A 13,027-nucleotide genomic window follows, 5' to 3' on the forward strand; every position below is an offset into this window, starting at 1 on the left:
TATGACTCCTCAAACTGTCTCCAGCCTCCGTGCTGCCCTATGCCAGTTTCTGCATGAGATGCCTTTCCTCACACTCTCTACCCAGTCAGTTCCTACTCATACCTCAAGGAGAAATCTAACACGGTTTCCTTTGTGATCCCTTCCCTTTTCCTGCCACTCTCAGGCACCATTCACCGTAACAGCCTTGATCTCACTTGTATTGTCATGAATCTGGTTGCATAGCAGGCATTTGCAACACATGTCAGATCTGGGGATTTAAAGAAAAAAATAATCATTCTGTTTCCTCCAGATCATAATCGAGTTGGGGAGGCAGATGTGCAATGGATAAAATACAGTGCACTCTATAGTGCACTGTCAGCGGGACAAAGTGCTGTGGGAGGAAGGAAGGGGGAGTAATTACCTCCATGTGGAGTGGGGGCTGGTAGGCAGGGGACAAACAGAAAGATGTCTGGGATCAGGAAGATTTTGCTTACACAAATTGAGATTTTGATTAATTATTATGAATAAATTAATGATACTTCACCAGTGATGATGCCATGAGAAACAGTCAAATGGAAGGAAAACTCTAGAGCCTGTTTTACAATTATATCCCAAATATAGGCTGGGGTCCCATGTGGCCACTTTCTGCATGAATTCACATTTAAAAAAGCACATTATAACTGCCAAAAACAATTACAGGGGAATTCCAATCTTTCTACTCTTGAAGAACATTAAAAAGCCTCTAATTTGCAAGCACAGGCAACATTTCTCAAAATCTTTATCCTACGTTCCCCTCCACAGATGTTGTTGTGAAACATCTCCACCAAGAAATTCCAAATTCCAAGTCTCTATTGTCACCTCCCCCATCCATAGTGTCTATCCCTTCTCTCTTCCCCCTTACCTCCCCCCCCTTTCTTAAAATGCCCATTACACCTCATTTCTTTTGCCTTTTTTGACCCACTGGGCTCGCTCTCTCTCTCTCTCTCTCTCTCTCTCTCTCTCTCTGTCTCTCCTGCACTCTCTTTTTTTCTCTCCCCAGTCCCCCAGTCTCTATCACATAAGATACAAGAATCAGACGGGCAAGATTTTTATTAGTGTGATGGGGACAGCATGATATACTGGCAGGTGGGAAACACACATATTAATCTTGTCCCCATCCTACAATGATAGACAGTGTGGAATAGACCTCAAGCTGCAGGGAGCTTCTGTGAATTGCCAAAAAAGTCTGTATCTCCCATAAGAGAAACACAAGAAAGAAAAAGCAATGTCCAAAGTGCAGACATTAGGCTCCATAAGATAACATCGTATGTTGGTAGAGGGGAACGATGCGATGCTGTGGAGAAAGGCACACCTCCGTCCACCACCACCACCCATGCACATCTGGACTGAGAATTCTTTGCATCTTTCTTCCCAGATACATCTTTCTAATTACATTTCTGGAAACAATTTTGAGTCCCAGAGCCACACCAGTTCTTAGCTCCCCAAAGGCAGCACTACTGTGGTCGAAGAACCCACTGCAGATGATTGCTCATAACCTACCGTGGAGGGCAAGTTCAGCTACTGGTCATACTGCCATCAGAAAACCGCTCTGGAGCCAGAGGCTCTACTTGATAGAAAATCCCTAGGGAACCAATGCCACGCCTCATTTATAATTGCATGCGTCCATGGCTTGCACATAGCAGACTTCATCGAGTGGCAGCACAATAAAAGTATTTAATACCTTGAATCTGGATCTGATTTTAACACTAACTGTATGACTACCTGTCCACACCTCACTTTCTTCCACTGTAAAATGAGATGGGGTTTCTAAACTCAAAAGCAGTCAGGCCCAGGCAGGTAAAGTGCGTATGTGAGCAGCCTGAGAGCACCAGTAGTGATAGGGGGTCTGTGAAAAAATCAGATAATGTCAACATACATTAAAGCTGTGTTGCTAACCTACAAACAAAAACAACAACAAAACCTACTGTGTTGTCTGATCAGATTTGATTCAACATTAGTTTGAAATGCTCACTAAGGTTTCTTTTTCTTCTCTAACATTCAAGAATGGAGAGGAGAATGTGTTGGAAGGGAGAGTGCTGGGAGTGCAGTTCGCCTCCGCCACAGTTCGCCTCCGCCACAGTTCCTCATGTAGGTACTACTGTGCCCTTAACGTCTGTGCTGTGGATCCTCACTCTGAGATCTCTGCTCCCCTTTTCTTGCCCATTAGTCAATTCACTGATTTCCCAAGGAGCTGGTGCTAACTTTCAATTTAGGATAAACTAAGCAGAACACAAGACATTTGGAAGGAACAGCAAAGACATTTGGAGATTATTATAATTTATTATTTACTGCAAGTAAGACTCTATTATTGCACAAAAGGGTCAGACTAGCCTAAAATGCTGCTGTCGGCTGAGAGAGAAGGGCAATCCCCAGAGTCCTGCAGGGAGGGTGGAGACTGCTTCCTCCTACTAGTCTAGGCAGAGAGGGCAAAGCCCACCCTGTTGACCGCCATGTCGTAGACAGTGTAATATTCCCTGAGGAAGACATCTCCCAGAATCCACAGGGGCTGCCCATTGGGGGAGGGCAGGTAAGTGACTTCAATGCCGAGTGTGCAGTAACCATTGTTCTGAAGAGACAAAGGACATGACAATATAACTAGTTGCATATAAAGGCTTTTCTGCACTGGAAGTTCCCATCCTATATTCCATGACACCTGCGGGGGTCTCTGGCTTCTTGTTCACCCTCAGCCCTGCCGCTGGTGACTCCCCAGAATACCAAACACCTGTTTGGGCCCATCCAATCCCATGTCCGTGGAGCCCAGAGTGCATACGTACGTTGAGGACATAGGTAGAGGGAGGCAGAGGTAAAGGAGACCCGCTGATGACGAAGGTGATGGTGGGCATGCTCTGTATGGAGTTGCAGTTGACCACAAACTGAGAGAGAGGAGAGGCAGAGCTGTAGCGTGCCAGGACACGGGGGGCCCAGACAAAGGGCCCCAATCCCCCTTTCCCTGTGAGACTTCCTTCCTGACCTTCCAGCAGAGGCTGAGAGCATGGAAGGCAAAGCCCGATTCCCAGGCACAACACTGACCAGGTGCTCTGCTTTCCTGGGTCTCCCTGAGCACATCTCAGGTTTGGAATGTGTTGGTATGGCCGTAAAGAGTTAGACTCATTCCAGAACAGATTTCTACCTTCAGAAAGTGCAACTTACAGAGAAGAAACACAGGCCCAGCCTGTAAAAGCATGCTCTCACACAATTCATATCCCTGCTTGTGTGCACCTGTCCACGTACTCATCACACACACACACACACACACACACACACACACCCTGAGGAGCCAAGATTTGGTCTGACTAAACGAGACTCTTGCATGCTGGAGGAGCAAACTGCAGAAGTGTGTACAAGGGGAGCAGGGGTGGGGACGGGAGGCTGCTCAGATAAAAGCCAAAGGAGTATTTCTAGGTAAAAAGAAATCTCGGTGGAATGGGGAAATGTGGTATGCCTGCCTCTATCGGCACATGTCAAATGACACTGGCCACACCAAGGTGAAATGTGCTCCTAGGGCTGCAATGGAACAGCCGTCCCTCCTGACAACCATTCAGCCCATACTCACAGTCTGGTTGGTGTTACTCCCTCCCCTCACCCCTCCTTGCTTTGAGGGTTCATGCCTGAAAGGCCATGCTGTGTCCCCACCTGTTCTGTCCTGCCAGGGGCTCAGCTCCCCACAAATCCTTCCTCCTATCTCTCATGAACTCATTGCACTTAGGCTCCTGTGCTGAGGCTGCCTAGATGTGCAGAGGAATCTTGGCTTCTGGTTACTCACATTGCCGTTCTGATCTTGCTGGGCTCCTGTTGCCTTCACAAAGGAGTCCAAGTACTGCTGGGGAACAGTCAGTGGGAAGGTCCCCGTATCCACAATGCCCTGGCATCCCTGGGAGCAGAAGCCGGTGGCCTGGTTACCGATGAGAAACCTGAGGGGAACACCAGTACAAAGAGAGTCGAGCATTTCTGACACAAAGAAGTGCCTTTTTACCCTAACCTGCCAACCCTGCTCCTCTGAAAGTATGCCTCTCCCCAAAACTCAGGACATACCTCGGAACTGCAATCCACGTAATGTGATTTTTGTGTCTTTGTGATTATCAGAGTAACATCCTCAGTCTTGCTCTGGTAACTACTCCAGCTCTGACTGAAAGCTCTGGGGAGGCAGGGAGCATGTCTTGTCTTCTTTAATCTACCTATATGCAGCCCGGCACATAGTGCCAAAGAGCTAGAGCTGGGAATCACTTCAAAAATACACTTTGGGCACCTACTATATACAAAGCATTCGTATAAGAATTATGGTGATATAAAGGTGAGTCAGTTATATTCAATGTTTTTAAAGAACACGTTCTAATGGACATGTGACAACACCATACATTAAGCCACAGCTAACACCATAAGGCAGTAGCTGGTAATCTCCATAACGTGGTTCTATGTGATTCGGTTCCTGTTTCCTCATCCAGCTTTTTCTGCTACTCTACGCTTCCTCTTCAGTCCACGTATATTTTGGGTGTTTTTGGTGAACTAAGGCACTTGGACATAATGGTGAACAAGACAGACACAACAGAATTAACAGAAACACACAGATGGAGTTTGATTGCAGCCCTGGTGAGTGCTTGATCTAGTCTGGGTGTGGGAGGCATTTAGTCAGACAAGGATTTTTCTGAGAAGAAATACTTAAAGTGTGAGTGAAATTGGTCCAAGTGAAAAGATCCCTTTATTCCAGGCACATGAAACTAGTTGTCAGACATCCAACTGCTCACCTGTCTCTCTACCCTTGCACTGGCCGGCTGCACTGTGACTTACCCAGAGATGAGGAGATACATATTAGGACGAAAGCTGGTAAGACTATGGGACTGAAAGAGAGACTGGGACGCTGAGAGGCCTTTTCAAGGGAGGTAATAATTCATCTGGGCGCAGAAGGATGTGCAAGGACACAAGGACCACTTCAGGTGTTATAGTCAAAAGAGAAGAAGCAAGAAAGTCATGGCGAGGTGCAAGGACATGGTCAGGTCCGTGCTGCACATCCGGAAGTGGTGGGAAGGCTGTTCTGTTAGGTAGGGCTCAGCTGTTGGATGGTCTCGACTACTGGCCAAAGACATGTATCTTTATCTGGCAGTGATGGACATTTCCTGAAGGCTTGGGGTGTAGAAGTAACTGATTCAAGAGGTTTATGCCATGACAAGAACAGGAGATAGAGTCACACTGGAGGGACACTCTAGGGGTGTCCATAATCCATAGGAACTTTCCTCTGTACTTACTCATCGATGGCAATCTGCCAGTACAGTTCCCGGGTGACAGGAGTCCAGACGATCTCACCAGAATAAAATTGGGTGTCCACACCTCCCAGGATGAGTTCTCCACCATACTCATAGGTTGGTTGGCTAGGGAGAAGAGGAGAAGAGCGTGAGTTCCCACAACACACATGGCCAGGCAGCCCCTCCCTCCCCTCTCACTGTCCCTCTCTCCTTCAGACACAGTGGAACCAGAGGAAGAGGGGTCCCATCCTCTGACCTGCTCTTCAGGCTCCGCCAGGCTTAAGGCATAAGGGAGAGGAGCCTCCTCAGAGGAACACCCAGAGTATCAGAGAACTGGAAACACAGACTATGCCCATAAAAGAGGCGATGGGATTGGAAACCAGGCCTGTGAAAACAAACTCTAAAAGCTTCCCAGGGACACCCTCCTGAGGACAAAGTGAGAAGAAGAAGAAACCTCTCAGAGAGTACCTGGAGGGGGCCTGACAGACAGAGATCTCAAGTGGGCAGTGATGGGGATGCTCCTGTCGTGCTCAGGTTGGTAACTAGACGGTGTTAAGAGGATTCAGGCCTCTTCTGTTCCCTAACCTGGGCCTGCCAGTCATTGAACATTTGGACTCAGGTGCCCTGAGGATCATTGTTTGGGGAAAAAATTAGTAAATAAAGTTCACCATGAAAGCTCAAGACCAGTAGAGTAGGATAGGTCTTGGATTTGTGACCAACGTATTTGCATTTGAATCATGGCCTCACACCTACCAGTGAGTCAGTGAGTGACCTTGCTCAATAGTGACTACCTTTGAGCCTGCATTTCCTTCTGGCAAAAAGAAGTCAATAGAATTTTTGAAATAAGAATTGTTATGAGAACACTTTGGAAAGTCAGATGTGTATTGTAATTATCATTTCATTGTTGTTCTCTCTATTACCAAATGATCATCAGGCTAGTTCTATGGCTCTACTGTTGTTACAAATCTAATACAACAACTTCAAATTTTTTAATCAAAAGGTGAGGGACTACAGTTCATTTTTTTTAATTTTTTTAATGTTTTTATTTATTTTTGAGACAGAGAGAGACAGAGCATGAGCAGGGGAGGGGCAGAGAGGGAGACACAGAATCCGAAGCAGGCTCCAGGCTCTGAGCTGTCAGCACAGAGCCCAACGTGGGGCTCGAACTCACGGAGTGTGAGATCATGACCTGAAGTCAGACGCTTAACCAACTGAGCCACCCAGGCTCCCTCAGTTGATTTTTTAAAAAAGAGTCATCTTATGACTTATGGCCTGAATTAAAAATTCTTCTAGTGCATTTAGGGGCACCTCAGTGGCTCAGACAGTGAAGCATCCAATTCTTGGTTTCAGCTCAAGTCATGATCTCAAGTTCACAAGTTTGAGCCTTGCATCGGGCTCTGTGCTGACAGTGTGGAGTCTGCTTGGGATTCTCTCCCTCTCTCTCTGTCCCTCCCTTTCTCATCTCTCTTTCTTTCTCTCTCAAATTAATAAATAACCTTTAAAAAATATTCTTCTAGTGTATTTAAATAAAATCCCCTGCAAAATGAAATAATAAATGTTCAGAAATGCATTGATTGCATATAGCAAGTTATACTTGTCAGGAAACTTTAAAACCTGGGCTCTGTGTGATGTTGACTTGTTGAAAGCCCCTACAGCAACTCATTTGCACCTACCCACCCAGGGCAAGGGTGCTTACCGAGAGAAGTAGAAGCTGAAGATGGGTCTGGTGAGCTGGCCCTGCTGCATCATGCTCTGAAGGACGGTTGGGCCATTCTGCACCGCCAGGTTGGAGTAGGCCATTCCCAGGATACCATCAAAGTATGAATAGTAGAAGGGGTAGTTGGGCTCATTCTCACTCATGCCAAACACCTGGTTGTGGATGACAATGTTCTGGACCTGGGACAAGCAGAAAGAAAAGATTCACAATTCAGGTGGACAAATCCTACATAGACTTAGGTGTCCAGGGAATGGAACCTAGACCCTTTTTTAGGGAGAAGAAGTTGGCTTCTTTCACGCTTAGCTCAATCCTAGGGTGGGGCACGGAAAATGAAGGGATGACAACATGACCCAACCATGTGTGTCTTGGAAAGAATGTGGGTGTTGGGGAAGTAGAGGCCATTGTTTTCTGGGGTGGCAGTTTTCATTTCCAAGGACAGTGTAAGGACAGTGGCTGGTTTTATATTGAACCGTCCATGTGCAAGAATGACATAGGACCCATGGGTGCTTGATGTAAAGAAAAGAAAATAGTGAAAGGAAGGTCTTCAAATATCCAGAGTGAAGTCATGTGGAGGAGGAAGCAGATGTGCTCCAGGTGGTTGAAGAGGACAGTTAAGACCAGGGAGCAAAGTCATGGGGAGGCACAATGTAAAGAGCCTGCAGCAGTCAGGACTGCTGTAGGGCTATCCCAGTCTTGGGAGAGAGGTTTAATTATATGGCCAGTGGTGTTCTTTCCAAGAATCAGCTTCTGGGAATTTGTACCTAATTAGTAATCATGGATATCGCTGACAGCTTAAGGCTCTAGAATAGGGGAGCCAAATGACAGACCCACGGGAGGATAAGAACAGCACTTACAGTCACAGTGTCATATCCCAGGAGCACAGTCAGGCTTCCAAAACCATAGGCCAGTGTATAGGTTTGCTCACTATTTCTGAAGGTGGAAGACGTTCTGGGGTTGAACTTGTTGTGATTGGCTGTGGAAAAACAGAATTAAATATTAGCAGCATTCGTGGCTCTCCAAAATACATATACAGCATTCGTGGCTCTCCAAAATACACGGCCTGGGACCATCAGACCAAGCCTGGGATTGGGCTTCAGCCTCAGACTCTGGGCTGAAGGCAATCAATAGCCCCAGAAAAGTCTGTCCCCTTGGGAAACAAATGTTGCCCCAATTCCTTCCAACCTACCATTTCCTGAAGCATGGGTCAACTCAAAAGTGCCAGGAATTGGGGCCCACAGGAGAGAGCTGAGGAAAGGGATCAATAGAGAAAGGAATGGAAGCCCTGGTCTACTTCTTTCATTTTCTAGAGATGCAGCACTTGTGAAATACAGACCAAGAGCAAGATTTCCAGATGTTCTGGATTTAAGGAGGCTAAGATCATGGATATGCACCAAGACTAGACTTGGTGCACCATCTAGACTTGGATGATGGGCTTGTGCTTAATCCTGACTCTGCATCGCCCTCTGCTCCTATCCGTGGGTGGGTGGTGATGGTGGTATACTCACAACAGGCCTGGCTCTTGCAGTAGGTGGAGGGCACCCACAGGTTGGATGAACCCGTGTCAAAAAGGATCAGGAAATTTTGTGGTGGTGTCCCAATGCTGATCTCTCCAAAGTAGTAATTCTGCAAAGAACAGTTTATCACCCGTATTAAGCAGCCAAATCTTGTCCTAAGAATAGGGAAGAAGTTGACTCACTAGAAGCCACATTTTTCCCAAATAATTTCCTTGGGGGAGTAAGTAGCTTCTCCTCCAACAGGTTCTTCTTTCCATCTGGAGTCAGATTCTCTCAATATTCCCCACTTTTGTCCCTAATTGCAAACCTTTGACTAGCTGAGTCTGGCAAGACAATTTCTTCTTCCAAACTGTTTTCTACTTTGTATCAGGTGATACCTCCATGGATTTACCATTTTATGCCCGAACATGCAAAGCTGGAGAAGCAATCACTTTCTCCTTTCCCAGTGTTCATCCACTGTTACAGGGAGTATGGCCGGAGTTGCAAAAGATGAGTCCGTAAACAAAGCGCAGTTATGTGAAGGTCCTCATACTCGAGTCGGAATGAGGCCCTGACTCCAGAATGAAGCTTCTTTTTATTAGGATAATTGCTAAAGGCTACGTGCATAAAGTCAGCTAAGCAAGTGTGTTAATGAATCTAATGGTTTAGCTTTTCAAGGTTGAATTTCGAGTTAATTGGTTTCTATAACACTAGGAAGGGTCAGGTGTGAAGGAGGATCCGGCCCCGGACAATGTTGATGTCTCTAGTTGTTCCTTAGGAGCTGCAGCCACATTCCGCTGTGTAAACATGTCCTAAGACCTTGCACCTTCTCTAGCCATTCCCTTTTGAAGTCTTTTCCTTTGATGCTGTCTCCTATGTCTCCCACAACCCATCTTCCCCACATCTCTCTCTCTCTCTCTGTCTCTCTCTCACACACACACACACACACACACACACCGATGTCCCTTTTTCTCTTCCAGTGTCAAGTATTTCCCCACCATTCTTCTCCCTCTGGTCACATAGTAGCCAAGGTGCCAGGAAATCAAAAATGAGGGTAGCATGGAAATCAAGAGAACTTCACTGAGACACAATTTGAGTTCTCAGTGAATTTTGGCCAGTCATGTCACAGACCTACCTCTTTATCTACTATCTATAGAAAGTGGAATTCGAAATAGGAGATCCCTAGATCTGACACTCATGTAACATCTCACTAAAAACAGTCCATGGGACACCAGTGTGTTGAGATGCCCTGAGCAGACACTGCAGTCTCAAGAACATGCAAATACTTGCTCTGAGCACCAGTGTATGTTCCCAAATGGGGTGGCCGCTTTGCCTGTGCTTTCCCTCTTTCCCCTACAGCTCATCACTAGGACTTCCTTTCGATTGCTCAATTGACTGGAACATGGTCATTCGGAATCTCCTAACCATGTAAATGGGGCTTTAGAGACTGAGCCAGTAATGACAGGAAAGAAGGAAGGAGAGAGAATATGATAGTGTTAAATGGTACCAACTCATAACTTCTCCGGATACTTTCCTGAGGAAGGAGAGACTTGGGTTTAGTAAAAAGTCCAAAATCAGAGCTAATGAGAGGTCTAAATGAGTATCTGAGAATGGTTTTCAGCCAAGGTTTATAGACACCACCTTGACCCTCACTTACATCCAGGTAGTTGGTGAAGGGCTCATAAGCAACAGCATCATTATTGAAAAGATACTTGGCAGCTGGATCAACCTTTGGGTGGTTCTTCAGGAAAGTCTGTAGTACACCCCGCTCTTCCATCACCTGGCGGATGGACTTGCCTTTCTTCAGAATGATTCTGCAGAGAATAGGGCAAAAGGAGTGACCTCACCTTCCCCATGAAAGCAATGCCTTCATTGATCTGATGTGGGTTTTCAAACCTTCTTATACTCTACTCAAAAAGAGCCTCTTATAAGAAATCCTCCTGGATTTTAGTGAGTTCTGACCACTGCAGTCACTCCAGCATTTCCAGCATGAAAATGCACTGCAATATGTATTTGGGGTTTTCTGCTTACATATTGCTTACACAGAATAAATTTCCATTTATCCAAAGTCCCTCCTGTAAACTAGGGACATATATCCTGTATCCCTTTTTCTTAGCCAACAAAACACCAACCTACCTTTAATCTCACAACACACACACACACACACACACACACACACCATCCGTCCACCCATCCATCCACCCATCCATCCATTGTAAGTCTTCACTCCCTGTGGTTTTTGGGTACATGTATCATGACACAATCTGACTGCCTTTCCATGAGATCTATAGGGGAAGGCCTTTGCTCTACCCTAGCTTGTGATTCTCCCTCAGGGCTGGAATTTACAATGAAGCTGAATCCCCATACACACCTTTCCACACCCTCCGAGAGGTGTAGACAAACCAACACCAAGACCAGGATCTTCATTGTGCTGATCTCAATGGCCCAGAGACACGTAGAACACAGTGGCAGACCCAAGGGTTGGGACACACAGAGAGAAATTGGATCTCTCTTTTATACCTCCATCTCCCTGCACTTTTCACCTCTAGGCACGTAGGCTTCTTAACCTTTACACCAGCTTGTGGCCCTACATGGTAATTGATTCTGTTTGTTTTTCCCTCTGGAAATATCATGGCCTTTAATATTCTCTCTGTTGGCAATTTAAAAAGCAATTAGTGGCTTTGTTGATGGAATTCACAGATTAGGATGTGATAGCAAATGTGAAATACACTGGGGACAAGGGATCCTGGTGCCCACATCTACCGGGAAATGGGTGCTGGCAACTTCTGCCAAAACAATGGAACAATTTGTGCTTTGACTCCAAAGTCCATGTGCTTTTGGGAGATTTACAATAGACTCTCCACTTCTTCCCCTTTTCTTTCTTGTTCCTCTCATCAGACTCATCTATAGTCTCCTGAATGCGATTCTCACAGTCCATGACACTGATCTTTATTTTCTATCTCTTAGTTCACAATTAGCCAACACTTATGGAATACCTACTCTGTGCTCACCTCTGTGCTAAGCTCTGGGAGCACAAAATAAAATCAGAAATGGTCCTTGTATGCAAAGTCGGCATCCTGTCAAATGACTGACAGCCTAGCATTCACATATGTGTTGAGTGAACAAGAGGGAGAAGAACAGTATGATAAAGCAAGCAGAGACAAGGAGTGATAGCTTCTGGAAGGATGGAAAAGCCTTCAGAGAAGAGGTAACATTTGAGGAAGGATCTTGCCAGATGGTAGTTGAGAAAGTAAGGAAAGTGGAAAATCCACTGGCGGCAGAAGCAGAGCCTGGACAACGGCACCCAGGAGTGAAGTGATGTGATGAAATCAGAGAACATCGTGACCAGCGTGGCCAGAAGAGCAATTTTCAACGTGGCTCCTCGGAAGCCAGGACCCAGCCCAAGAACCTGCACTGGGGCTGAGCGGTCCTCATCATGCTAACTGTCGCTCTGGAAATTATTTTCTACTCAGGACCCATCGCAACGGAAAGGCCTGTAATGCTAAAATCGGAATACTCTTGATTCTGCCAAACTGTATTAAAGCAACATATGTTCAGTATCCACAGTATTTTAACTTCTAGTCCATTGAACTATTTGTTATCATGCTCCATACTGATGGAGCACACCTTGGAGCACCCGGATCAAACTCCTGGAGCACAGCACTAGGTGTCTACACAGACGTGACCAGATGGTGAGGCAGACCCAGTATGCCATGCTAAGCAATATGGGCTATATTCCATAAAGAGTTAAGGAACCATTAATTTTTTTTTATCCTGGAAATGACACACTTAATACCTTCTATACACACTTTACTAGCTTCTAGATTGTAGTGTTTTAGAAGCATGTGGTAAAAGTAGCCAGTTTATAAAATGATTCCCTGCATAAAGTTGTGGAGGCAGGAACTTTGTCATGAATGTACTCCTGAAGCCTCTGGGCTATGCACAAAGCCAAAGAGCCTCCAATTTCATATCTATGATTTAATGTTTCCTTATAGAAAGAAATTCTTTTTTTAAACCTTTTTTTAATGTTTATTTATTTTTGAGACAGAGAGAGACAGAGCATGAATGGGGGAGGGTCAGAGAGAGAGGGAGACACAGAATCCGAAACAAGCTCCAGGCTCTGAGCTGTCAGCACAGAGCCCGTCGCAGGGCTCGAACTCACGGACCGCAAGATCATGACCTGAGCCGAAGTCAGCCGCTTAACCGACTGAGCCACCCAGGCCCCCCAGAAAGAAATTCTTAAACAGAAACTTGAAGTTCTACGGAAGATATGCTTATAACAATAACTCTCACTTATTGGCTTGCACTGGACACAAATTTAACTTAACCATTGTAACACCCTTAGAGGCTGATTCAACTGCCCCCATGATCACATAGTTAATAAAAAAACAGGGCTGGGACTTCAAGTCTGGTTTGTCTGAACTCAACCTGTATCTCAGCACAGACCCTCCTCCAAGCCCAGGGCGCTTATGCTCTCTCTGCTTCAATGTGCATGAAACTGTAGACTTTAACAATAATAAAAGAGATTTATATTTGATTGAATTTTCTGTACAAAAATATTC

General features: G+C 45.6%; 1 protein-coding gene across 1 annotated transcript; it reads right to left on the bottom strand.

Annotated features, from left to right (window-relative positions):
• Nucleotides 1-2,408: 2,408 nt before the first annotated feature.
• On the bottom strand, nt 2,409-10,892 carry LOC102965559 (pepsin B). The gene is made up of 9 exons (XM_015534997.2): nt 10,837-10,892; nt 10,123-10,279; nt 8,478-8,595; nt 7,827-7,945; nt 6,952-7,151; nt 5,259-5,381; nt 3,782-3,929; nt 2,793-2,891; nt 2,409-2,584 (listed from the first exon to the last, which is right to left on the bottom strand). The coding sequence occupies exons 1-9, from the start codon at nt 10,890-10,892 to the stop codon at nt 2,432-2,434; spliced, it is 1,173 nt and encodes a 390-aa protein (XP_015390483.2). The 3' UTR covers nt 2,409-2,431.
• Between the last annotated feature and the right edge of the window lie 2,135 nt (nt 10,893-13,027).

The sequence above is a fragment of the Panthera tigris genome, chromosome C1, assembly GCF_018350195.1.
Source record: "Panthera tigris isolate Pti1 chromosome C1, P.tigris_Pti1_mat1.1, whole genome shotgun sequence".
NCBI classification, from domain to species: Eukaryota; Metazoa; Chordata; class Mammalia; order Carnivora; family Felidae; genus Panthera; species Panthera tigris.